We start from the raw sequence: 27,010 nt of genomic DNA on the forward strand, positions 1-27,010 counted from the left end.
AGGAACTGCACCATGGCGGTGAAACCTGATTTCTTGATGATTTTTCTCTAACTATGGGAGTGTGGCTTTTTGGCTCTGTTCACATCCAGAGCTCTGGCAACTAACCATGGAAACTTAGACTTTGCTGGGGAGTTGTTTTCTGTAGGGAGCTGGGTTCTGTGCGCTAAATTGGGAGGGCTGGAAGGAGGGAATTGGTTAGTAATTAGAAAAGATTTAAATGACTGAAAATACCTCCCTGACTGTGTAAATGGAAAATTTTCTGATGCTTACAATATTCACTTGCGATTGATGGTAAAAGACTGCACACAGCCTTGGCTAATCTATGAAGCCCTGATATATGCTTAAAGGAACAAAGGAAGTGAGGAAGGAGAGGTAATTCCAGAAGAAGCCGTTCTTCCTCACGCCTTTGATTTTATGCAGTTTGTCTTTTCAGAAGAGTTTTGAACTGATTCTGTTGCTTCTTCCAGTTCTCCAAATGACCAGAAAGAAACTTTTTAAGAAAATCACTGACTCAGAGTTAAGGCTATATTTTGTGTGGTCAGCTACCACTTCCCAAAAGAGGCCACATTCAAGATGGCAGCTCCAGCAACAGAAAACCCCACCCTACAAGGAAAGCTGACTGCCTCTTTGTCAGGGTCTTCCATATCTCCTCCACTCATTCTCATCTCATCACTTTCTTTTCTAGTTTGTCTTCTTTTCATTATTAGCCACTGGAATTGGCCACCAATTTTTTGGTAAGCTGGTTAATAATGCTTTTTTTAGAGGAATAGGACTCTCAAGTCCTCTTCAGAGAAAAGGAAGAAATTCATCAGGCACATGTAACTGCAATCACCCTCCATAATAGTTTGTGAGGAAGGGAATTTGTGCCACATCCTAGGAATACATGTGGATTAAAACAATGGCTGGAACCGCCCTCATGAGGCTTAGGGTCTAGTTGGTGACATTTATTCATAAAAAGGTAATTTAAATGGAAAAAGAAAGCAAATTATACAATATAGTGTCAGTTGATTTACTTTTTAAAATAATAACTATATTTGGAGGTAAATATATGTGCTTGTGTACCTATATACAGTCAACCCTTGAACAACATGGATTTGGGCTACACGGGTCCACTTATACACAGATTTTTTTTCAGATAAATATAGTATATTCCATCATTTGGATGTACCAGGTACTATTCTAGACATCAGGAATATAGCTGGGGATATTATTTATATATGTGTGGAAAAAAATGTGTAGAAGTCATATATTTAATTTATTATCAGTGGTTACCTAAAAGTTAGAGTAGAAAGGAGATACTTAATTTATTTGTTGTTCTTCTGTATTGTTTTAATTATTTGAAATGAGCCTGAGTTATTTCTATGCCTTAAAAAATAATAATAAAACATTAAAGGACAATGAAAATTAAAACAACACACAAGAAGAGTAAGTAAATTGAATTACCTCCTTCTTTTTATTCAGATAATCTTTCTACAGGTAATCATTAGATTACCAGCTAATGATTCTAGAAAAAACAGAGAATTAGAAAATTACCATTTTCCAACCCTCAATAAAATAATTGTTTCAGGCAAGCATAGTCAGTAGATGCTAAAAAAAAAAAAAAAAAATTGAATGAAAGTTTATTGGAAAAAGGATATTCACATGGTTTCAAATATCACCCCACAGATTTGTGTTTACAAAGGTGCCTTTAGAATGGAGAGATCTGGTGGTCCTTAACCAAGGGGCCAAACTTTGTATCACCAATAGTGAGACAATCTCACATTTTGTCTTGGAATGTGATACAGTGAGAAGTAGACAATATTACTCACAAGATTTTGTGACAAAATATTTGACCTGATTCTGATCAAGAAGAAACAATTAGACAAATCTAGAATGTGGAACAGTCTATAAGCATCTGGCCTGAACTCAAAAAAAAAGAAAGAAAAAAGAAAAGGAAGGAAAGAAGGAAGCGAAGGAGGAAGGGAGGAAGGGAAGGAAGGGAGAAAGAAAAGAAGAAAAAAGGAAGAAAGGGAGGGAAGAAGAGAGAAAGAAAAAGAAAGAGAAGAAAAAGAGAGAAAGGAAGGAAGGAAGGAAGGAAGGAAGGAAGGAAGGAAGAAAACCTTGCTTTGATCTTCAATTGAAGAGAAAAAAATCTATAGAAGACGTTTTGAGGACAGTTAAGGAAATTTGAATAGGTACAGTATATTGGATCATATAGAATTACCATTAGCTTTCTTAGGTGTAACAATGGTAATGTGGTTGTATAGCAAATATCTTTACATTGAGGAGTTGTTTTGCTGTATGTTAGGTTGGAAGCGACCTGATGTCTGCCACATGTTTCAAATGGTTCAGAAAAAAAGGTGTGTGTGTTTATGTGTGTGTCTCTTCTCTCTTCTGAGCCAGATAGATAGATAGATAGATAGATAGATATCAATCGAAAGAGACAGACAGGTAGGCAGAGAAAGAGAGAGAGAAGGAGGGAGAGAGAGAGAAGGAGGGAGAGAGAGTAAACATGCCAAAATATTAGCACCTGTTAAATCTTGATGAAAATATGGAGTTTCATTGTTCTGTTCTTTCAATTTTTCTGTAGTTTGAATTTTTCAAAACAAATAGTTGGGAGGGAGTTTGCTGCAACAGTCTAGATCAAGACTTAGGGCTAAGGTAGTAAATTAGAAAAGAAAGAACAAAAGTAAAAGATATTTTCAAGGGAAAATAGATTAATAAATACCATTTCTCAATGAAAGTGGTAAATACAGTTCAATTTTCAACATTTTTGTCTGTGCAGATCTCCTCCTTTTGATTTGGCTGGTGAAACAATTGGAAAGAGAAGATTTAAGAGTCCTTGATACAGTTTGCTTGAACTCAGAAAAACTGTTTCTGGGAGCTTTTAGACAGTGACATGATGAGCTTATTTTTAGGTGAGAAATAGGTAAGATAAACGCTAAGATGTAATTATGGACAAGTCAGATGCCAAGATACACACAAGCCCAAACACAAAAGAATATCATTATCCTGAGGAGCTATAGTGAAACAAACATCAGGGGATTCCTGCCTGCAGCAGCCGGAGTTTGAGTTTTGTGTTAATGGATTTTGACCAAGATAATTCCATTAGCACCTTACTCCTACTCAAGTCTTTCAGATGCTTTAGAAATGGACCATTTGACAGGGGTGTCTCTGGAGACAGTTTTTTCCTTCCTTTAAAACTGATTTTAATGCTTATTAATGAGGTCGACAGAGCGGGGAGTGGGGAGACCAAGAACCTCTTTCACAAACCCTATAATCTCATTAAGGTTCATTTGGAATTAGCATATTTATATGAAAAATGGTGTCGATCCAGTATTTCTTATTGCAGGTGCTATTGCATTTTTGGAAAGACAGTTTTTCACTGTGTATGACTGTGCCAGAGTTTGCAGGACTTAACATGCCTGAGCCTTGCATGATTAACGCCAATGCTGATCCCAAACTCTGACATTTTAAGAACAAAAGATACCTAACTCTTCCCCACATTTCCATACCCAGTTGAGAATTTCTGGTAGATTCTAGGTCACTGAGGGCAGAAGCATTGCTTTTCCCCCCAATGCATCCCCAAAACTTAGTACAATGAAGATACTCAGTAAATACCAAATGGATTTATATAATGTTTGAAAATTTGATTATTCAAATTTACTCGGTTTTCCTATAAACATTACTATATTTTTAATCTTCCTTAGTAGCTCTTTTTTTTGTCAAAGTAACACAAACCTCAAATTCAATAGTTAAAACTTTTTCAATAACTTTAAAATTGTTCTTACAATACGTGTTCACTTAAAAATTATTCAGATTCTACCTTAAAAAACTAAAAATAGAACTACCATATGACCCAGCAATCCCACCACTGGGCATATACCCTGAGAAAATCATAATTCAAAAAGATACATGCACCCCAATGTTCATTGCAGCACTATTTAAAATAGCCAGGACATGGAAGTAACCTAAATGTCCATCAGCAGATGAATGGAGAAAGATGTCATACATATATACAATGGAATATTACTCAGCCATAAAAAGGAACGAAATTGGGTCATTTGTAGAGATGTGGATGGACCTGGCATCTGTCATACAGAGTGAAGTCAGAAAGAGAAAAACAAATATCATATATTAATGCATACATGTGGAATCTAGAAAATGGTACAGATAAACCTATTTGCAGGGCAGGAATAGAGACGCAGACATAGAGAACGGATGTGTGGACTCGGGGAGTGGGGGAAGGGAAGGTGGGATGAACTGGGAGATTGGGACTGACATATATACACTACCATGTGTAAAACAGATAGCTAGTGGGAACTTGCTGTATAGCACAAGGAGCTCAGCTTGGTGCTCTACAGTGACCTAGCTGGGTGGGATGGGTGGGAGGAGGTCCAAGAGGGAGGGGATATAGGTATACATATAGCTGATTCACTTCACTGTACAGCAGAAACTAACACAGCATTGTAAAGCAACTATATCCCAATAAAGAAAAAAAAGAAACCCAGAAAACTAAGTTTTTTTTAAATAATTGAATACTTGCAATCAGTGCACTGATTTCGAAGGGGAGGATATGCTGAGCAAACTCAGAAGGCTGCTTTTATTACCACCATTCATCAGAGAAAGACCTCAGCTTCAAATCTGACCCCAACCTAAGGGAATCTGTCAGTCTGTAATCACACACACATCTATCCCAGAACAGAGAGCTTAGAGGGTGAGGTGAGAAGCAGATCTTGAGGGCAAGAATTTAGCCTCGCGCCCCAGAGTTTGACCCTTTGCCTGAGCACTTTTGGCACTTGAGTGATGTGGAGGTGAGTGATTCTTCAGCAACAATGTTTTCAAGGGCATTGAGACAGGGGGTGCGGGCTTCAAAGACACCTCCACCGTGATACCTACAGCCCAACACGGTTCTGAGAGACACGACTATCGACAGAGACCTGTGCGTAAAGTGCAGTACGGTGGACAGAGCCCTGGAATGAAGAGAATGGGTCAGTCGTGGGTTGTATGGGTCACCGTTCCCATGTTCACGTGTTCCTTTCCAAAGTATATCTTAAAGGAAGTTCCCAAGCCATTCTGCCAAGCCCTAATTGGTGATAGAACCCCAAAGGGCCAGAGAGTTTGTAAATCAGCAGTCAAAGCACAACTGGAGATAGAAATCAAATTTAGCATGAATGAAGGGCCAGCAAGAGTGCACAGGAGAACAAAGACCTACATTTCCATGAGAGGTGCCCACATCTGACTGATCATCTGTCATTAGACAGCTTTTTTTTTTTTAACATCTTTATTGGAGTGCAATTGCTTTACAATGGTGTGTTAGTTTCTGCTTTATAACAAAGTGAATCAGCTATACATATATATATATGTATATATATATATATTTATATATTTATATTTATATATAAATATATTATATATATATATTTATATTTATATATAAATATATTATATATATATATATATATATATATATATATATATATATCTCCCCATATCTCCTCCCTCTTGTGTCTCCCTCCCACCCTCCCTATCCCACCCCTCTAGGTAGACACAGCTTTTTTTAAAATAAAAATTCTTGGGTCTCACTCTCAAAGATTCTGATTCAGTGAGTCCAGTTTAATCATCCATTCTCCCCCTAGATGACAAATTCCTTCTGAAGAGGACTCTGATTATAACCCGGCTCATAATAATTAGGTAATAAATGGTTGTCAAATAAAGTTTAATGATTTAAATAAAATCGATGTGTTCTAATAGTTATAATCATTTATTAATTCAAGCAACATCATTAGGTATCTATGTAGTGCTCCAGGTATTAGAGGTATGGATGTAAAAGAGAAAGTCCCTACTCACTGGAAGCTTTTCGTAGAGTGGGTGAGATGATAAACGAGGAAGATATCAGGGGGGCCTAAGTTCTATAAGAAATTAAAACAGGATGTTAAAGATAGGCTGGAAGCCTACTTTAAATGGGGTAGTCAGCAAAGAGCTCTCAGAGGAATTGGGCTTTAAGCTGAGAATTGTGAAAATGAGGGATCAAATGCGACAAAAGCTAGGGAAAAGCACTACAGTCAGAAAGACAGAGGATATACATGGGCCCGAAGGCTGGAGGGAACTGGCTTTAAGTGAAGCAGAATGAAGGTCCTTGTGCCTGTAGGGCAGAGAAGAAGGCAGAGTGGAATGAGATGGAATCAGAGGGTTGGGTGGAAGCCATGGCTAGGCGTTTGGATTTTATTCAAAGTACAGCAAGAAGCCAATGGAAAAAAATTAGCAGGAGAAAGGCATGATCTAAAATACCTTTTGAAAAGATCATTTTGTCTGTTGGGTTGAAAATGGATAGAGAAGAATGGGGGAGCCAGAGTGAGAGCAGGGAGTCCAGTCAAGAGACTATTGCAGTATCCCCAGGAGAAATGGTGGCTTGGCCAAGGGGGATAGGGGTGGAGTTAGAGAAAAGTGAGTGAAATTGAAATACTGCTTGGAGCTAGAAACAGACATGCTGATGGATTATATGCAGGAGGTGGGAGGGAAAGAGGATTAAGGTTGATTGGCGTGCAGGTTCTTGGTTGAGTGGTTTGAGTGCGGGATGGTGGTATTACTATTTACTGAAAGTGGAAAAACTCCCCAGAAACAGGTTTCAAGGAAAAAAATTAAGAGTTTGATTTTGAGCCTGATGAGTTTGAAAAATCTTGGACATTCAACTGGAGATATCAGGTAAGCAAACAGATTTATAAGTCTAGGCTTAAGGGAGAAGTCAGAGCTGGAGATACTAATACCATATATAATATAAGGTTTCAACTATTTTTGCTTACATATTCGTATAAAGATAGTTACTTTGTTACTCAAAACACATGAATCCTAAAAGTTATTTACTGTGTTTTGGCCTGTAGTAAGTTGGGTTTGGATGGCCCAAATTACACCTTATCATTTTCAGTTAAAGACTCCAAAATGATCAGTCCTCTACAGATGTCCTGGTAAACCAAAACATTTTTAAAGGTTTCTTTTTCTTTTTTTAATATATGCTTACTTTTGCATCAGCAAGCCAAATTTAAAAGGGATGTTAATTTTAACTGCTAAGACATGTAAATATCCAATATCAGTTTTTCATTTTGCCTCTGCTCCAGGAGGATTCTGGTCCTGAGCTTTTATGCAACAACTGTCAGAAATGTTTTCACTCGAAACCAAGTGCAACAGCCTCCAGGAGGAGAAGGGGACTTAACTAGAAATTTCCACTTCAAATACAATGTATAGTTCATTCACTCTGGGACATGCTGGAGGGTGTTTGAAAAGTTTAATGCTGAATGAATGTTTTTCTCAAGCTGTCAACAAAATACATATTAAGCATAGAATATATTTGTTTATTAATCACTAGAAGGGACCTCAGATTTTTAGCGTGAGGCTCTCTTTCTAGATGAAGAAGCTGAGTCCCAGCGAGGAAAAGGGACTTCCCAAAGTGAAATAAGCTAACATCAGGATGGGACAAACACTCGGGTCTTCTAACTCCTAGGACTGTGCTTTCCTCTTTCAATGCCTATAATCTTAGCACTTCTCCCTGGCCTGCTAAGTCTTTATTGATACAATTTTACACTAGTCCAGGTCATCCTCTTACTTTGTGAGTGTCAGGGGAAGGGGTCAGTAATAGTTAATAATTATATGTCCTTACTATATACCAGACACTGCCGTAAGTATTTTATATGTATTAACTAATCTATCCTATACCAACTCTGTGAAGTGGGTACTCTTATTAGCCACATTTTGTACAGCAAGCCTCTTCTATATCTGGGTCTAGTCAGATCAGGGTACTGACCTTAGGAATACCAAGAATAAAATGATTATTAAAATTAACTATTTCTCGGGACTTCCCTGGTGGTCCAGGGGGCAAGGGGGAGAGGGGGCGAGGTTCGGTCCCTGGTCAGGGAAAAAGTATCCCGCATGCTGCACCGCGTGGCCAAAAAATAAAAAAAGAGAGCAAAATTAACTATTTCTCTAAGCTTCAGATCGATATTTCCCAACTGCCTGTAAAACTGTATATGCCCAATAGACACAGCAAACTCTACATGTCTAAAACAAAATGCACTATCCTCTCGTCCAGACTCACTTTCCACCCTGTGTTCCCATTTTGATTAATGGTATCATCACCCCTCTAACCACCTTCTCATCTCCCATTTCTCATCCACTCAACACTATAGATACTATTTAAACTCTATTTGGTTCCCAGAAGTATTTGAGAAGAATAGCTGTATAGAACCTCCCTCTGTGTCCTCTCTCAAGTCTACACTTATTTCCCACCCTCAATTCCATTCTTATTTTTCTAATTCAGGCCTTCATCATCTACTATGTTTAATATTGCAGTAGTCTCCCATCTTGTTATCCTATTTTTGATTACTTAGTTCTCCAACTCCAACTTTTCACTGTTGCCATAGTTATCCTTCCCCAAACACAAATCAAACTGCGTTAAATGCCTTTGTAAAACCCTCCCCCGGCCACTTATTGACAAAACTTCTTAAACTCAAAGAGGCATTCTGCTGGCACCATTTTTCCCTTCTCTCTCTCATGCTCCGTGCCAGCCACGCCAGCCTGCTCACAATTCAAGATTGAATGGGATATTTATAGTTTCCTTGCTTCCTTCACAATATGTGATAAAGATCACAATACATGTAAATGCTTTTATTACATTCGTTTGTTTATATCTCACCTTGTTCAGTTAAAAAAAAGCGAGGTGGGAAAACAGTTTACTAACTGTAAAATACTTTGAGATGTTATTTTTAAGCCATGGAAATCACTGAATTTTGAACTACCAGGGACCCTAGAAATGGTGGGGTCCAGCACCTTCTATTTTCTTCAGCAGCTCATTAGCTGGCCTGAGTTAAGTTAGTGACAGAGTTAGCAACAGAACCCAAATTTCCATCTCACTATATCACATCACTTCAGGAAATTAAAAAATAGATTTTTTTTTTCCCTCTTGAGAAAAGATGGAGCCTTCTACATTGATTTAATTCACTGGTAATATACCTGGTCATTTTACTATCCCTATCCTCTCTAAATAAAGTAGAAATTGTTTGGATTCTGCCCCAGTTTCTTCCCAGCTGCCCCCTGCTACATACCAGCAAGACCCCCAACTGTGAAATAATTTGCTTGAAACAGTCCCCAGTGTTCTACATCTGACTAATTTTAATTGAAATCCGGTGCCAATTATCTAGCCCTTTCCCACTGGGTCAGCCCTTCATATTTTTTTCACAATTAACAATTCAGTTAAATGTGTAGTTCTTAGCTACTCTTAATCCAAGACAATCTTATACCAAATCTATCCTTTGGTTTTATTATTGCTGATAAAAGCCATTTGGAAGTCCTCATTTAATAGATAATGGATATGTACCCACCCAACGTGCCAGGTGTTCTGTTGAGTACTTTATTTGCATTACCTTAATCATCCCTACAGCAACCCAGAAAAATAAGGGTTACTATCTTAGTTGCATAATGAGGAGACTGAAGCTCAAAGGGGTTAAGTAACTTACCCAAGGTCACAGAGTTGGTAAATCATGGGATCAAGATTTGAATTGTGGCCTTCTCAAGTCTAAACCCAGTGTTCGTCCCATGACAGTTTTCAGAGCAGGTGGATGGCATGAGCTGGGATGGAAAACTTCAGCAACCATGAGCAGTGGTGCTGCCTTCTGAGAAGCATCTCCACAGGGATCGATGCAACTTGGGAGGCTGTTAGTGGGGCTGGCAATAGCACATGCCTCTTGCATATTATCTGTATTCTCTCTAGCTGTAAGCACTCCTGGGGTATAGGAGTGATGGTGAAACAATATTCCTCAATTCAAAGCTGAGGAATGGCTCCCCATTTCAGTGAAGATAAACTGTAAATTCACTTAATATGTCATGGTTAGGAATGCTGACCCTTAAACCAGATTGCCTGGGTTTAATTCCTGGCTTTGCCAATATACTAGCAGTGGAACCTTGGACAAGTATTGAATCTGCCTTTGCCCCAGTGTTCTCTATAAAATGGGCATGTATGTGTTCCTACCTCATAGAGCTGTTGTGAGGGTTAAGGAAATTGATATGATTGATATGTAGGAAATGCTTAGAACAGTGCCTGCCACAGAGTAAATATGTACATGTGAGTTATCACCACTACCATCATCTTCATCATTATCATCATCATCACCTTCATTTCACCTGCCTCACCTCTCATCTCTTTCCCACTCTCCTTTCTCCCCTCTCTGCCCTTTAGTAACTAATAACTACTTTCTTTTCTTCACGTGTGTCAGACCCCCTCTCACCTCCAGACCTTCATATCTGCCTCCCTCTCTGCCTGGAATACTCTTGCTACTCCTCTGCCCACCCCTCTTTCCACAGCCCTGCGTGGACACCCTGCACCCATCCTCACCTGGATGACTCATTCAGATCTCATTTCTGATGATCCTTCCTCCAGAAAACCTTCTGATACCTCCTCATACCGAGTAGGGGCCCTTCCTTTGGGTCTCAGAGCACTCTGACCTTATCCTGTCATAGCACTTAACCACTAGGTGCTTAATCGTGTGTTTACCTGTCACTGCCCTCCACTGAACGGTAAACTGCTTGACAATGGCTATGTGTCACTCTAGTTCACTCCTTCCCTTAAGTTGGAAAAGGAAATGACAAAAATGGATATTTTAAAGAAATGGATTTTTTTTGTCAGCGCTGTATTTAGCTCTAGATACCACACCAGGTGCGTATTAAAGAATAATAGTGTGAGAGCTTCCATTTTGCTATAACTGACCTCACATGCACTCAGCTGAGTCTCTGATGAGGCATTAAATAATAAGATGCTAGAAATAACACTCATAAGAGCCATCCCAAAATGAAACAGACTAGAAAAGGAGAGAGTTCCCTGTCACTGGAGGTATGCAAATAGAAACAAATGGTCACTTGGTGAGAATGATAGGGAGGGAAGGGGAAGGGAATGAGGTCGTTTAACCTAGAAAAGGGAAAACCATCTTCAAATGTTAGATAGAGGACCATAGAAAAGAAGCAGTCATAGAAAAGAAAAAATATTCTGTCAGCCCTCAGAGGGCAGAACTAGAACCAGGAGGTGGAAAGTACCAGGAAGATTATTTAGATTCCACACAAAGAACTTTTTTTTTTGATCACTAGAGCTGACCCCAAGTGGATTTTCCTGAAAGACAGTGAGTTCTTCAACAGGTGAAGCCAGTGTCAAATCAGCTTGGATGACCATTTGCCTGGGATAATGTAGTGAGATTATTCACTCACTCACTTAACTTATTCAGTCACTCCCCTCTTCAGTTATTACACACCTACAATCTACCAGGCACTAGGCTAGAGACTCAAGCTCCAATAAAACAAGCTCCTATCTTTAGGAGCTCATAAATAAGCACATCCCACAAGTCCATTCAGACGCAACCTCTAGAGGAGAGCGGCCAAGGGGATGGAGTAGAAAAGTCCCCAAGCTCACCTCCTTTCATGAGCACACCAAAGTCACAGCTATCTGCAGAACAACCATCAGTGAGAAAGACTGAAACCTACCAGAAAAGGCCTTCTACAGCTACAGATACGAAGAAACCACAACGAGACGGGTAGGAGCGGGGCCGGGGGGGGAGGGGGACGACTGGTGATATAATCAAATCCCCTACCCCCCGGGGTAGGCAACCCAAAAACTGGAGAATAATTATATTGCAGTTGTACTCCCACAGAAGTGAGAGTTCTGAGCCCCACGTCAGGCTCCCCAGCTCAAGGGTCTGGCACCAGGAAGGTGAGCTCCCAGAGCATTTGGCTTTGAAGACCAGCGGGGCTTAACTGCAGGAGCCCCATAGGACTGGGGGAAAGAGAGACTTCACTCTCAAAGGGCGCACACAAAATCTCCCACGCTCCAGGAACGAGGGCAAAAGCAGTCACTTGATAGGAACTTGGGTCAGACCTACCTGCTGGTCTTGGAGAGTCTCCCGGAGAATCAGCGGGGCGGCTGCCGAGCTCCAGGGCAGCTATATTTGGGAGCGCGTTCTCCCGCTGCGTCAGCGGCGCTGGCGGCGCCAGGTGGGACCCTCCCACTACCTCGTTAGCCCAAGATCTGGCCCCGCCCAACAGCCTGCTGGGGAAGGTGCTGGGACGCCTCAGGCCAAACAACTTATCTGAGCGGTTCACAGCCCCACCCATGCGCAGACAGGCTGCGTAAAGACTCAAAGAGTACACAGTTGCCTCCGGACATGCCTCTAGACACAGCCACGCCCACCAGAGAGTCAAGACCCAGCTCCAACCCCCAGTGAGCAGGCGCCGGCCCCTCCTGCCGTGAAGCCTGCGCAAGCCTCTAGACCCACCCGGGGGCAGACACCAGAAGCCGGAGAACCACCGCCTCACAATGCAGGCCAGATCCTACCTTGGGTCCAGCTGGGCCCTGGCCCTGCCCACTAGCAGGCCAACGCAACCTCCCAGACACCTGGACCCCATACCCAACTGCGTCAGGAACCAGCCCCCCACAACCAATGATCTTAAACGAGTTTGGGGATCCCTGGGCCCTGCAGCCAGACTCCAGGAACCAGCTCTGCCTGCCAGCAGTCCAGCACTAACCCCAGGACCTGGCTTCACCCGCCAGTGGGTGGGCAACAGCCCCAGAGTCTTCAGGACCCTGACTCCACCACCAGTGAGCCAGCACTAGCCCCAAGGCCCCCTAGGTTTCTGCAACCAGCCACCTTGTGACCAGGCCCCACTAAACAGCAGCCAGCAGCAGACCTACCGGACCACCCACATAGCCTGCTGCAACAGAAGGACCCATGCAGCCTTCTTAGGGCTAGAGCATATAGCTTGGATGACAAGAGGGGAGTGCACTTCTAGGACGCATAGGACGCCTCCTACAGAAGGCCACTTCTCCAACCTACCACAGACATAAAAATACCAACAGCAACTTAGATAAAATGAGGCAACAGAGGAATATTCCAGACGGAAGGACAAGATAAAACCCCAGAAGAACTAACTAAAGTGGAGATAGGCAATCAAGATGATCAAAGAACTAGGGAGGAGAATGGATGCACAGAGCAAGAAGTTAGTTTTTAACAAAGAGTTAGAAAATACAAAGAACAACCAAAGAGAGATGAAGAATACAATAACTGAAATGAAAAATATACTAGAAGGAATCAATAGTAGACTAAATGATTCAGAAGAATGGATCAGTGAGCCGGAAGACAGAGTAGTGGAAATCATGGCCACTGAACAGAAGAAAAAAAAAAGAAAAAGGAATGAAAAGAAATGAAGACAGTTGAAGAGACCTCTGGGACAACATCAAGTACACTAATATTCACATTATAGAGGTCCCAAAAGGAGAAGAGACAGAGAAAGTGCCTGAGAAAATATCTGAAGAGATAACAGCTGAAAACCTCCCTAACCTGGGAAAGGAAACAGTCACCCAAGTCCAGGAAGCACAGAATGTCCCATACAGGCTTAACCCAAAGACGAACACACCAAGACACACTGTAATCAAAATGACAAATATTAAAGATAAAAGAGAGAATACTAAAAGCAACAAGGGAAAAGCAACAAATAACATACAAGGGAATCCCCATAAGGTTATCAGCTGATTTTTCAGCAGAAACTCTGCAGGTCAGAAGGGAGTAGCATGATATATTTAAAGTGATGAAAGGGAAAAGCCTACAACCAAGAATACCCAGCAAGTTTCTATTCAGATTTGATGGAGAAATCAAAACCTCTACAGACTGAATCTTTGAGGACTAGGAGAAGTTTTCCAGGTGAGGAAGAGATGAAAAATTATGTTCTAGGTAGGGAAAATAACATGTGCAGAGATGCAGAAATGCCTGAATCAGAGAAATGAAAAAGGTCAACATGGTGGGAGAACAATGTGGTTGAATCAGCTTAAAGGTATACATCATACATTGGGAGTTGAAGAGGGTCACAAAGGCTCTCTCCATTTCTGAAATTCTGATTGTGATAGCATCCTTTCTATAATACTAAGAAATAGTCAAATATTTCTGGAGAACATTGAATCATTTATTCAGGGACTCCCTGGAGCCCCAGGCCAGGGGCCCTAGTGGCTGAAATAGCAAATAGTTCTCATCTTTTAAAAGCAAAAAGAAAAAGTGTTGACTCTGGACATGGTCCACCATTCACCTTCACATTAGCATCTGAAAAAACCCTACAACTGCTTGAATCAACTAGAAGTGCTAAATTTCTATCAGCAACATGGTTGTGAAAAGGATGTTATAACAAATAGAATTTAATTTTTTCTATGATCTAATGACAGTTGTATATATAAGGAAATAGCAATAGATGGAATTTTCTAGCCTACTCAAAGCCTTTCGCTTCAGTCCTATACCATCTGATCACCATAGGCTGGGCCATAATGTCTAAACCAGGTTGTTTGGGCTGTGGTAGAGTGGACCAGCTGCACCCAATTGTGTGCTGCAGTCTCAGGGAGCTTGAAAGTCAAGTTTCTCCTCAGAACTGGATAGGTTATTAAAGGGAGAACAGTGGGAATTGGTAGTTAAGAGCTCAAGAGTTTTAGTTAGACTGTTTCAAATCCTTAACCTCTTCCAACTACTTAACTTTGAACAAGTTAGTGATTCTCTCTGAGCTCTGTTTTCTTTTCTTTTTTTTAATAATGATACCTTTCTTTTTTATTATTTATTTTTATTTTTGGCTGCGTTGGGTCTTTGTTGCTGCACACGGGCTCTCTCTAGTTGCGGCGAGCAGGGGCTACACTTCATTGCAGTGCACGGGCTTCTCATTGCGGTGGCTTCTCTTGTTGCAGAGCACGGGCTCTAGGCGGGCGGGCTTCAGTAGTTGTGGCTCATGGGCTCAGTAGTTGTGGCTCGTGGGCTCTAGAGCGCAGGCTCACTAGTTGTGGCACACAGGCTTAATTGCTCCGTGGCATGTGGGATCTTCCCAGCCCAGGGATAGAACCCGTGTCCCCTGCATTGGCAAGCGGATTCCCTGTGCCACCAGGGAAGTTCTGAGCTCTGTCTTCTTATCTGTAAAGTCAGAAAAATAATCCCAGCCTCCTGAGAATTAAACAAGATAATGTATAAAAATCTCCTATATATATGAGCATGCCTCATGCTGTTCTCAATGATTATCATTGTTAATCTCAACAGTAACGAATGGCGTCCAATCTCCCAGTCCATGCTTTAAGAAGAGAAAATTAAAGCTCAAGTAGAAAAATAGAAATAATAAATATGTGAGGCTGTATCATACTTGGTATTTTAAAATGTCATATTAATAATGTAAACTGTTTTTGAATGCCTCTGAAATGTTATTTGAGCAAAGATTACTGATAAAAACTCAAACCTCAGAGATAGAAATAAGAATCAAAGTGACCTTGAAAAGTTTGAAAGACTGGAGGAAAGCATGTTTGCTAAAACCTGGAGGAAAATCAACAGGGCCACGGGCAATGTAGTATTGTTCAGGATAACCGCAGCATCAAATGTGGAGACCCATGTAGAATTAGGTCCAAGATGAGCAAGATTTGATTATTATTGGCCCAGTGGAAAACAAACACACATAATAGGGCACATCTGCTACAGTGGAAAGAAGCCTGGGCTGGGCAAAAGAAACTCTGGGCTGGTGCTGACCCTGTGCTAACTCTGATATTACTTTGGGCAGGTCCATTCCCCTATGGAAACCATCTCTAATGTGTAAGCACTGAATGAACAGCTCTTCCAGTGCTGAAATTGTTCCTAAAAAAGAAAAAAAAAAAAAAAAAAAGGAAGAAAAGAAAACCATGAAGTAACCCATACATTATATTCAGTATTTGTTCATTTCCATTAGATTTTATTTCATCACTTATAATCACAATTCTTTGAAGAAATACTCACAGCATAATAGATATCATTTCCTGAATGCCTATTTGCGCCAGGCTCCGTGTTAAGGGCTTTACAGTTATTGTCTCATCTATTTCATGCAACAGCCCTGATAGGCAGGTAGATATTATACCCATTTTACAGGTAAGGAAGCTGAGGTTTGAAGAAGTTAAATGACTTTCCCAAGTTACTTAGGTATAACTGGTGGACTCAGGGTTCAAATCTAGTTCTCTCTGACTCCAAATCTTTTGTTCCTTCCCACTTTTTCATGGCCCCTTAGTGCACTAACTGAGAGAAATTCAGAGGATGGTTAAAATATTGAAAGACGTTGAAGTCTGACGCTATAAAGGAAAGGTCCAAGAAAGGGTGTGTTCACCTGGTTCTCACATCAAACACCAAAATATTTTCCAGTACAACAAAGATTAAATGGCTAAAAATTAAACCAGGGTTGTACTAGAAGAAAGCACGGGTAATCTGTTTAGTATGTATCAGAGAAGGGAATATATAATACAAAACTCAAAAGCTAAAAAGGAAAAAAAAATATGACTATATAAAACATTTTAAACTTCTGTATGGCAAGAAAAAACATACAAGGGAAAAGTTTAAATACTTAAAATACAATAATAAAAAATACAAATACCAAACTAGTAAGAATATTTGCAATAGTTATCTGAGATGAAGAACCAATATTCTTAATATGCAGATAAATTTTTAAAAGAGCAAACTACCCAAACCAAAAAAAAAAAAAAAAAAAGGCAAAATAAGTGAACAGGCGTTTTATATAAAAACAAATTTAAATATCCAACAAACATATAAAAAGCTGTTTAACCTCATAATTGGAGAAATGCAAAATTTAAAAATATAATTGTCTACCTATCAGAACGGCCAAGGTCAAATGTTAGGGTATGAGCAATTTTTACAAGAGTGTGAGGAAGTAGCCAATCATATTATTTGTGGGAGTATAAATTAATACTACATTTTTGGAAGCAACTTGGCATTAGCTACCAAAATTTAACACTCATACCCTTTATCCAACAACTTACTGTTAGATGATATTTATTATAAAATTGTTTGTAATAGCAAAATACTAAAATAAGCTAAGCGCCCATCAACTGTGCCCTGGTAAAATAGCTTTACATTGACTAATAGAACCCTCCATGGCTATTAAAAAGAATAAGATAATGTATAAGAATATGTGAATGAAGAATGCTCTCGGGATTAAGAGAAAAAAACTACTATGTATAAAATAGATAAGCAGCAAGGATATATTGTACAGCACAGGCAAATATAGCCATTATTTTGTAATAACTTTAAATAGAGTATAATCTATGAAAATGTTGAATCTCTGTGCAGTACACCTGAAACTAATATAATATTGTAAATCAACTATACTTCAATAAAAAAAGAATGCTCTCTAAGATGTGTTAGTAAATGGAAGAAAATCAAAGTATAAAGCAATATTTAAAATATTATCTTTTTGTGTAAAATTTTTAAATTATTTATAATTTTATAAACCTGCTTATATTCATAACAGAAATAATTGGTAGTATATACAAGAAGCCATTAACATGGTTACCTTTGGAGAGAATAATTAGAGGTAGGGGAAGCCTTTTATTTTTATACCTTTTTGTATGGCTTTAATTTTCACATATGTGCATTATGTACATTCAGTAATCCCTCAGTTGTCCCCAGGGACAACACACACACACACACACACACACACACACACACACACACACACACACACAGAGATATCAAAATCCACAGATACTCATGTCCCTTATATAAAATGGTGTAGTATTTGCATATAATCTATTCATATCCTTCCATATACTTTAAATCATCTCTAGATTACTTATAATACTTAATACAATGTAAATGCTATGTAAATAGTTGCCAGGTATGTAGCAAATTCAAATTGTGCTTTTTGGAACTTCCTGGAAATTTTTTCGAATATTTTCAATCCGAGGTTGGCTGAATTTGCCAATGCAGAACCTTCAGATATAAAGGGCTGACTGTATATTAATTATATTTTTTATATCAATACGTTATCTGGGCAATGAGATTATGGCCTGTTTTTGTTCTCTTCATTATTAGTTTCTGTTTTTTCAGGAAATAAATATTTTTTAAATGTACAATAGCAAACTAAAAGAAACATAATGCATATACTTTTTAACTTAAGAAGTGTATTTCCAGGGAATTTATCCTTCAGAAACATCTTCATAAGAATTTTTTTTTAAATAAATTTATTTATTTATTTATTTTTGGCTGCATTGGGTCTTTGCTGCTGTGCACGGGCTTTCTCTAGTTGCGGCAAGCGGGGGTTACTCTTTGTTGGGGTGCACGGGCTTCTCATCTCGGTGGCTTCTCTTGTTGCGGAACACGGGCTCTGGGCGCGCGGGCTTCAGTAGTTGCAGCATGCAGCCTCAGTAGTGTGGCACACGGGCTTAGTTGCTCCGTGGTATGTGGAATCTTCCTGGACCAGGGCTCGAACCTGTGTCCCCTGCATTGGCAGGTGGGTTCTTAACCACTGCGCCACCAGGGAAGTCCCCATAAGTATTTTTAATGGTAAGAAGCTAGACACAGCCTCAACCTCATCAGAAGGGATCCTACAGAAAAAATACTGGTACATCCATACCATGGGATACTAGGCTCCTGTTAAACATTTGAATGATATGAGCTGAATTGGATGATGACCACAATAGATTGTTAAATGAAAAGCTAAACAAAAACAAGTTATACAACTATATATATGATATGATCTTATCTGTTTAAATTAAAAGTCAATAATATATTAAAATATAAAATAGAAACAAATCGTGATAAAGCGACCTGCTTGCACCTGCATATAGCAGATTTCTAAAAAGCATACACTAGAAACTGCTAATGGTGGTTACTTCTGGGAGTGAAGGTGGTGAGGGGACTTTTTACTTTTCTTTTTACACCTTTCTGAAACATAAGAATTCATTACCATGATCATATATTATTTTTTAATAAAAAGTTAAGTCTAATTGTTTGACAAAAGAAGAGGTCATTCGGCCTATGACGTTTGTGCATTCAGCTTCCTGTAGGCAGGAGCCTAGATCAAATTACTTTTCTGTCTCTTCTGGCTCTCTGAGTCATACTTCTGACTCATCGACACCTAGACAGTCTCTGAAATGACTGTTATTTAATAAGGATTAAATCTGGAATTTTATAGTTCAAAGAGGTTTTAGACTCAGAGAGCCTAACAGTCCCTTCTCCCTGAGGCAGGAGAGAGTTGAGGCTCAGAGAGGTGATATGACCATCACTCAGCTAGTGAGGAGTGGCCCAGCCAGACCCAGGTTCACTCAGTGGACTTCCCAGTGTTACCGTGTAATCAAAGCTCTCAGTAAGCATAGAAAGCCAATCAATGCTTTCACCAGAATAGAAAGCCATGAAATTAGTAAAAGTGAATAAGGAGACTTTAACAAAGTTATTATGAGAGGACCAGCTTGTGGGATTAAAGATTACAGATGTTCCAGGCCTGACAGGGAAAACTCAGCGGCAACCCCCATCCACCACTCAATATCGTTGTCAAAGAAGACTGATGAGAAGTGAAATAAGATTCTATATTTTATGTGTAGATAAGCTGATCAGTTCTTTTATTCTTTTTCATGTTCCATAGCCATCTTCCCTGGAAGTAAAAGGAAACAGAATTCAGATATCAGCTGTGTAGTTTGGAAAACTGGACTCTGTGTGTTCAGTTGAAACTGAAAAGCTTCTTAGGGGCTTGTCTTGTTCACCTTTGTTCCCCATCGACCATCCCTCTCCTGGGCACACACAGAGCCCTGTCATTGGAAAGCACTTAGTAATTACATTGTGTTGGCTTAGACTGAATTGATTTGAGAAAGATTTTAGCTTTTGCGTCTCATTAAATTTGACTTCAGAGTGATTTTTCCCTCTCGGCAGAGTTTTGTGCTTAATTTTTAGATGCTCTGTTTCTCTTTTGGCAAGGGCCCCAAAATGGGAGTTAGCAAGAGCAACATAAACTCCTGGCATTCTCTATTTCATTTTGTCACAATTCATTCTGGAATTATACATAAGAAATGGGGCAGTCAAATTTATTTTGGTAACAAGGCTCAGGGCTGTCTAACCAAGCTCAGGATGACAGGACCAGGCACATGACCAAAGAGAGGGATTTGGCAGGCAGCCAGCCCCATTCCATACAGTCTCCCCAGAATCTCATATGAATATATTATTCTGTCAGCACATACTTGTCTACATACATTACATGTGTCTTTCTTTATTATCCTGTTTTCCTTCTAATTTTGAAGGCTCCTATCTAACCCAGAAATCTAGGAAACTCATAGAAGCATATTAAATGCACACACTAAAATCTTACTGGACATGGGTAGACAAAACTTTCAACCCATTCAGACCATAGCACAAACGTCCGAGGTGAAATTTCATGTTTCTGCTAACTAAAGTTATTAAGAGCATGAAATTTGATAGGTTAACACTCAAATGCCTGGGTAGGACATGAAGGATTTTGAGGCAGGTAACATAATCTTAGCCTCTCAGTTTTGGGAAACTTTTTCCCTCTGTCTATCAGAATAATATGCCTTATGAAATACCAAAATTCTCCGGCTTCCTCTCTTTCAGGTGAATGGCATTGACCTTCGTGGAGCATCTCATGAACAGGCTGCTGCAGCACTAAAGGGGGCTGGACAGACGGTGACGATTATAGCACAATACCAACCTGAAGGTCAGTGAGAACTCAAACTTACAGTGTTCTGATGTGTTTCTGTGTGAACGGGTGCCTGCATTTCTGATCACCGGTATTAACCAATCACCATCCACAAGATTTTTTAAAGCAATCTATGGTGAAAATTTTGTGGTTTATGTCCAAAGAACATGAGGCTTTGTTACTCTCAATTCCAAGGAAAACATCCAACAGTTAGAAAGGCCTGTTTGAAAATATGAATTTAAGCAAATAACAAGTAGCATCAGCTTTATTTCATTTATATTCTTATCTGGTATACACCTTTGGTCAGCAATGGATACTATAAAAGCAATTAAGATTTAGGAAGCAAGGGGGAGAGATCTCATCTACAGAAATAGACCATGATCAGTAGACCATAGTCTCTCCTTGTGGCATTGACTTACTCTTATTAACACTAACGTGGTTTTTGGATGTCCTTGATGTGGAATTTTTATTTTATTTTATTTTATTTTATTTTATTTTATTTTATTTTTGCCTCTTCTGCCACACTATCCCTTGTTTGGAATACATCACTGTAAACCCTGAGACTTGGTGAGACGTCATAAGTTGAATTAGCCAATTGAGATTTGGTGAGATATTCTAAATTAGATTAGCCAAACCTGCTTTTTGATTGGTTTCAACATCTGTTTCTGTGATCAGAATGAGGATCAGTGAGACAGTTGGGATGTTCCCTACTGTGGAATTGAGTTCTTAGCAAATTTATATATATTAATTGCTGTTTTGTTAAAGAAATGTAGTTATGTATATCACTGTGGACTAGACTTTACAAAAAAAAAAAAGTGGAATATGGTTCTGTCTTCAAGAAATGTAGTTAATTGTTTTTGGTCTACATGGCTAGCAGAGAAGAGAATTTAACAGATGAATGTGAAAGTACAAGGGACCTCCAAGGAAGAGCCTTTGTGCATCCACATGCATAAAGAACTTCTTTGGCCTTTTCAAATGATTCTTTCTTAGCATCAGTTGGTCTGTTGATGTTTGGAAGATTGAGGTTTGTGTCTTTCCTGTGACATCTTAGGTTTTGCCATTAATGGTGGCCAACCACATGTTTTATGAGAGAATAAAGAAAACATTCTGCCATTATGTGTTTTGGTATGTCACTTTCACTTTGCCTGACTTTAGAATTAGAATTTGCAATTAAGTTATACCAAAAAAAAAAAAGTATTAATTGCTTTCTTCTATTGGCCTAGCCCAGATATGGCCAGAGAGCCATCTGGGAAGAGGGGATTTGTGTTTGTCAAAGATGGATGATGACAGCACCAAGGAAACATTTTCTTCCCAGACAGTTTTGATAAGACTTTCTACTTCTTAAAAATTAGTAGATATCTCTTCTAATAGGAATAAACAGCTCCAAAGTACCCATTGTAAAACAGAAAATGAAAAAGATCTGGGTTAACACAATTTGATGAACAAATTCTACTTCATATAGAGTAAGAACTTGTTCATGGGATTCTTCCATTTTATTGATAGCTGTTATCTTTGGGTCTCAAACTCTATGCGCTACACCATAATCTGACGCAAGGCATAAATATCGCTGACTGTTTTCCCATTTCTGAAAAATTTCATCTCAAACAATTCTGGAGACTGATAAGATGGTCAGAACCATAGCTACACCAATTAGAAGCTCTTGATAGTGAAGACAGTCATTCAAATAACCTTGAACAGAATGATTCCAAGCTTTAAAAGTTACAATAAAGGACAAGCATGTCCTAGTTCTATCAGCATAAATCTTCATCTTAAGCTTCCTTACAGCTTTGTTTCCTTTAAGCAATATACTCATTTTGGGTACTATGCTGTACTTTATCAAGATGCCTGTTCAAAGCATGTCTTATAAATCAAATAAATTGATTTTTAAAGTGCTTCTAAAGAAACCTGCAAATAACAACAACAAGCTTAGTATTTCAAAATGCCAAAGTACAAATCAGACTCACAGAATGACTTCCCTATTTTAATAGCCTAACTGCATTCTAATTTGTCATGGCTTTAAATTAGTTGGAAAAGTGGTGATGCAACATCAAGCAATCATTCTTCTCCCTTTGCAAAGGGAGAAGAATTTAACTATTCTTAATTTAACTTAATTTAGCTTAATATAGCTTAATTTAACTATTGTTTGAAATGGAAAACTGATTGGATTGTTGTTTAGGTCATTTAGGGACATGTAAATTATATGACATATTTAAGAAATAATGATCAATTTGCCTTTAAAATAACAAGTGAAAAGAAGAGTATACCATGAGATTCCATTAGGAAATTCTCACCAAGTCCCCTTAATTTGCACCAGTATTGTGAGGTATCCATGCTAAGACAAATTTTATTGACATCTCTTGTGACATGGTCAAGAACCAGGCTTTCTGCAAAAATGTTTTTCACTTACATTCACATACTTTTATCAGGAATATTCTAGATGCCTTGCTCAATATTACTAGATATTCAGAAAATTCCACTTTTACCCCTATCCCAGGTCTTTGTCTTTAAGGAATTTTTTATCTCCTTCAGGAAAAGAGACTTAGATACATTTAATAGAGATCAGTTCCTGATGACATATAACCAAAATTGTGTGATAATGGCACCATCTCTATGAATTATGGAATGTCAGAGAAGGAATAAACCTGCAGGAGCCAGAACAGTACAAGCGTACTTCATGGAAATGGGAAAATGGAACCAGACTTTGAAAAATGGGTGAGAATTCTATTCCAGTGAGCAGGGAGAAAGAATATCTTGATAAGCTACATAAGATTGTGAGTTCCAAGCATGCAGACACCAAAACCTATGTTTTGTTCACTGATAAATTTATCTTCAGTGTTGTACATATAACTGGTATTTCTTAAAAAGTTGTTGAACTAATGAAGAAAAGTTTACCATTCTTCAGTACTTGATTTTCCACTTGACAGTAATTGAAGGTTGAAGGGATTCATTTTTACTATTTGCACTTTTTCATTTTTGCTTCAAAGTAGAAAACAAGTGGTAAATAAGTGTTTATTGCAAAATACAAAACCATTTCCAACTGTATTTTTCGTAGTGCTTAGCACATTTTTTGAAATAATGATAAATAATTTATAATTATCGTAATATAACAATAAGTGTCTTCCTTGGCACGTTTCACTGCACAGGGTAAGACCAAAGTTGTTATACTCACTTCTGCCTAAAATGAACTTGGCCCCAGTTGTCTGAATTACTCTATCCATCATCAGTCTTATTCAATGCCTAGTTCTAGGTGGCAGAATTGAAGCCAAATTTAAAGAGTCACATACAAACAAATGTTTCTTTCTCATGGTGTGATTGTGATTCATTTTTACCATCTTTTTTTATCCAATGTATGTCACATGCTTACTTTGAAGTTAACAGGTATTACATTAATAATAGAAAGAAAATAATAAAGTTATTTTCTCTCTTTTTTTAAAAAAAGGATCATGTATCTGATACTTCAGAATAAATTCTACTTAAGCAATATGAGAAATTAATTCTCATAAAAATTTCAATTACCTATATTCAATTAGTGAAATTACTCCAACATTACTTGGAAAAAAGGAAACATAATGCCCACCCACCTCCGCTACACACACACACATATATACACCCATTTCCTTACCCCTCCCAGTCATCTTCATCATTGCTTTCAGAATTACCATTCTAGAAGATATCACCCCAAGATGCCTGTACACAAACTCCTTGCCTTTCACAGTATGGTCCCAGCCAACCTCCATGCCCCCTCCCCCTACCACCACCCACCAGCATCATCCTTTTTCACTGTGGCTCTGCTTCACAGGACTGCTCCCTGCCCCTGCCCTTCGTCCTGAACTGTCATGTTTCTGGGCCTTTGCTTATGTGGGTCCCTCTGCCTGGAATTCCCTTTTCTCCCTTTCCACGAGTAGTATTCCTGCTCATCTTGAAGGCCCTCAGATGCCAATTCCACTACAAAGTCATCTTTAATCTGCTGAATCAATGTTGATTGATTCTTTCTCTGAGCTCCCTAGACCTATATTCAGACACCTGGTGTGTCCCTTGTCGTGATTTGCACATTCCTCCACTTAAGTAAGCTTCTACAGGGCAAGGACCCTTCTACCACTCATTTTATCTCCCATGTTAATGTGCTCAATATGAATTTGACTATGCTTTATTAAAGAGTTATCAAATGTGTCTCCCCTTGTTTTAGAAGTGCAATATAATATCTTTAGTGTGTTGGCAAATATTAATAGTAGATGTTTAAGAAATATTTGCTGAGTGAATATTGAATGAGTGCCCTGGGGTTTTGATATTAGATGAAGAAATGGTAAATGAATCCCTATATTGGACATTTGGTGTTGATGCTCTTTTTACGTGGTGCCTTTTTTGCTGTTGTTGCTACAAAACCTTTAGCAACCCTAATGGGTAAACTCACTTTCTCCTGTGTTGCAGAAAATCCACAGCTCTTGCTCTGTAATATAGAACAAAGAAAAGACTATTAAAAGTCTTGCACTTCATTTTTTAAAGCTCTGTAACTCAACTTTAACATCATTGATGAATTAAAAAGGCATTGATTACAACCTAATTATACATTTGTCAAAAAGAGTCTAACACAACATTCCCCTGGGTCAGACTGGGACAAATCTTTACAGCATTTGTTGCCTTCTCACTAATATAATAGCACCTATATTTAGTGTGAGGTTACTGCCTGAGGTTGAAATAACAAACCATCAGATATTCACTAGGAGAATCAAATGAACAATATAAGTTTTTGGATAGAGCACAAAATGGGGACAATTAATTGCCAAGCTGTCCCCATGAAAGCCACGAATATCCCCTGACCTTTAATCTGGCTACTCAGGGCACTGCTGGGGACATTGCAAGGGCTTCAGAAGGGCCTGCAAGTAGGAAGGAGAAAGTCGATGGACTTGAGTAGACAGTGGAGGGGCCTGATTTCCTCCACCTTTTATTCTTTAAAAGAATACTTGAGTTCCTAAAGGAAAATCCCAAAGGACAGAGTTGATTATTGCCTGGAGACTCATAAGTGTGGTCTGGTTTATGGAATGGAATTGTGGCAGAGTGGCCATATTCATTCAATTAATAGATTTTTGGTGAACATTTACTATGCCTCAGTCAACATTCTAGGAAAATGATAAAGCAGCAAACCAAAGGGCCCCTCTCAAATAAATATAAAATTTGTCAAATGGTGATAAGTAGTATAAATAAATAGGAAGAAGAATAAAGGTGATAGTGACAGAGAAATATATGGTGGGTAGGGAAGGTCTTGCTAATAAGGTGGTATTTCAGAAGAGACCTAAAAGAAGTGATGGAATGAGCCATGTAGGAAACTGGGGGAAGAGATGAGTTATTCTAGAGTCTTGGTCTGCCAAGTGTGGTCGGTGAACCAGCAGCTGAGAGCTTGTTAGAAAGGCACAATCTTGAACCCCAATCCAGGCTAACTAAATCAGAATCTGCATTTTATCGAGATCCACAGGTTATTTGTATGTACATTAAAGTTTGAGAAGCACTGCTCTAGAATACTTAGGGACCCTGCAAAAATTGCCATTTGACACTATTGGGTGGGACTCCCTCTACCTGTAGTACTGGGCAAAGTCACATGAGGCTATATCACAAGGTTTGATTTCTGACATGTGTCACTCAATGGTTGGTCATAGCTCAGTGGTTTTACTAGGAACAGATCAAGCTGCAGGGGGTCTAAGAAGTTCACGTGTCACTCACCTCTACTTTGCCTATCCCTCCCCTCTAAATACAGATTATCAAGCTAATTCATAAATCTTGCTAGAACTCCTCAGCTAGTGACACAGTGAACCTATTCAGGCTTCATTCTCTTTCATTATGGCCTCTCCTGCAAGTGAGTTAAAGAAGCAGTGAGTTGGGATGAAGTAAGATTGAACCCCATCCTAATGGATGGCTCTGTGAATCAAAAAAAGTTGTTTAGCCATCACTGTAAATTTTCTTTGAGTAACTTACTATATTTTAAAGGAGAAATTAATTTAAATAATCTTTTTTACTTCTTTTAAATTGTGTAGCTAATTCAGGGGGGAAAGAGTATATATTCTTTTTAGCGTGAAGTGAAACTCTGATCTTCAGAGTAACCACTCTGCATTAAGTTATTGAGCTTAAACCAGAGCTGGAGACCAAGGTGCATTTCTCTATAGAGTAAAAGATACAATGAAAGCTTGAAATTAATATGCAACTTAACCTTGGAAGAATATTGACACCTTCTGAAAGTTCTCAGAAAGGAGAGTATTTACAACATCCAAGAAGCCTACTTGCAATGCCAGCTATATTTCTTTATTTAAATCAAGGTCCACATAGATTTATGCATACGAATGAGCAGCTGTGGCACGTTGAAATATTTTCTCAGTACAAATAACTGCATCTTAAATGCCCAGGCAAGATTCATAAGGTCCAGCTGTGGGTCTTGATCGGAAATTGCATCAGCATCATCAGGAAACATTTAAGATGAGCACTGGAGTGGAAAGTACTGTGCAGGACTCTGGACTTCGACAAGACCAGTATTTTAATGCCA

At 38.9% G+C, this 27,010-nt stretch overlaps 1 protein-coding gene across 17 annotated transcripts in view; it reads left to right on the forward strand.

Moving 5' to 3' along the window:
• DLG2 (discs large MAGUK scaffold protein 2) overlaps positions 1-27,010 on the forward strand; it is a 2,039,030-nt gene that overhangs the window by 1,703,014 nt on the left and 309,006 nt on the right. For all 17 annotated transcript variants that reach the window (XR_005020917.1, XM_036860586.1, XM_036860590.1 and 14 more), the window contains one exon: positions 20,397-20,499. Coding sequence is in view for 16 of the 17 variants with exons in the window: in XM_036860586.1 (XP_036716481.1) it covers positions 20,397-20,499 (103 nt within the window). In the remaining variant the exon portion in view is untranslated. The remainder of the gene's footprint in view (positions 1-20,396; positions 20,500-27,010) is intronic.

This window comes from Balaenoptera musculus, chromosome 8 (assembly GCF_009873245.2).
Source record: "Balaenoptera musculus isolate JJ_BM4_2016_0621 chromosome 8, mBalMus1.pri.v3, whole genome shotgun sequence".
Taxonomy (NCBI): domain Eukaryota; kingdom Metazoa; phylum Chordata; class Mammalia; order Artiodactyla; family Balaenopteridae; genus Balaenoptera; species Balaenoptera musculus.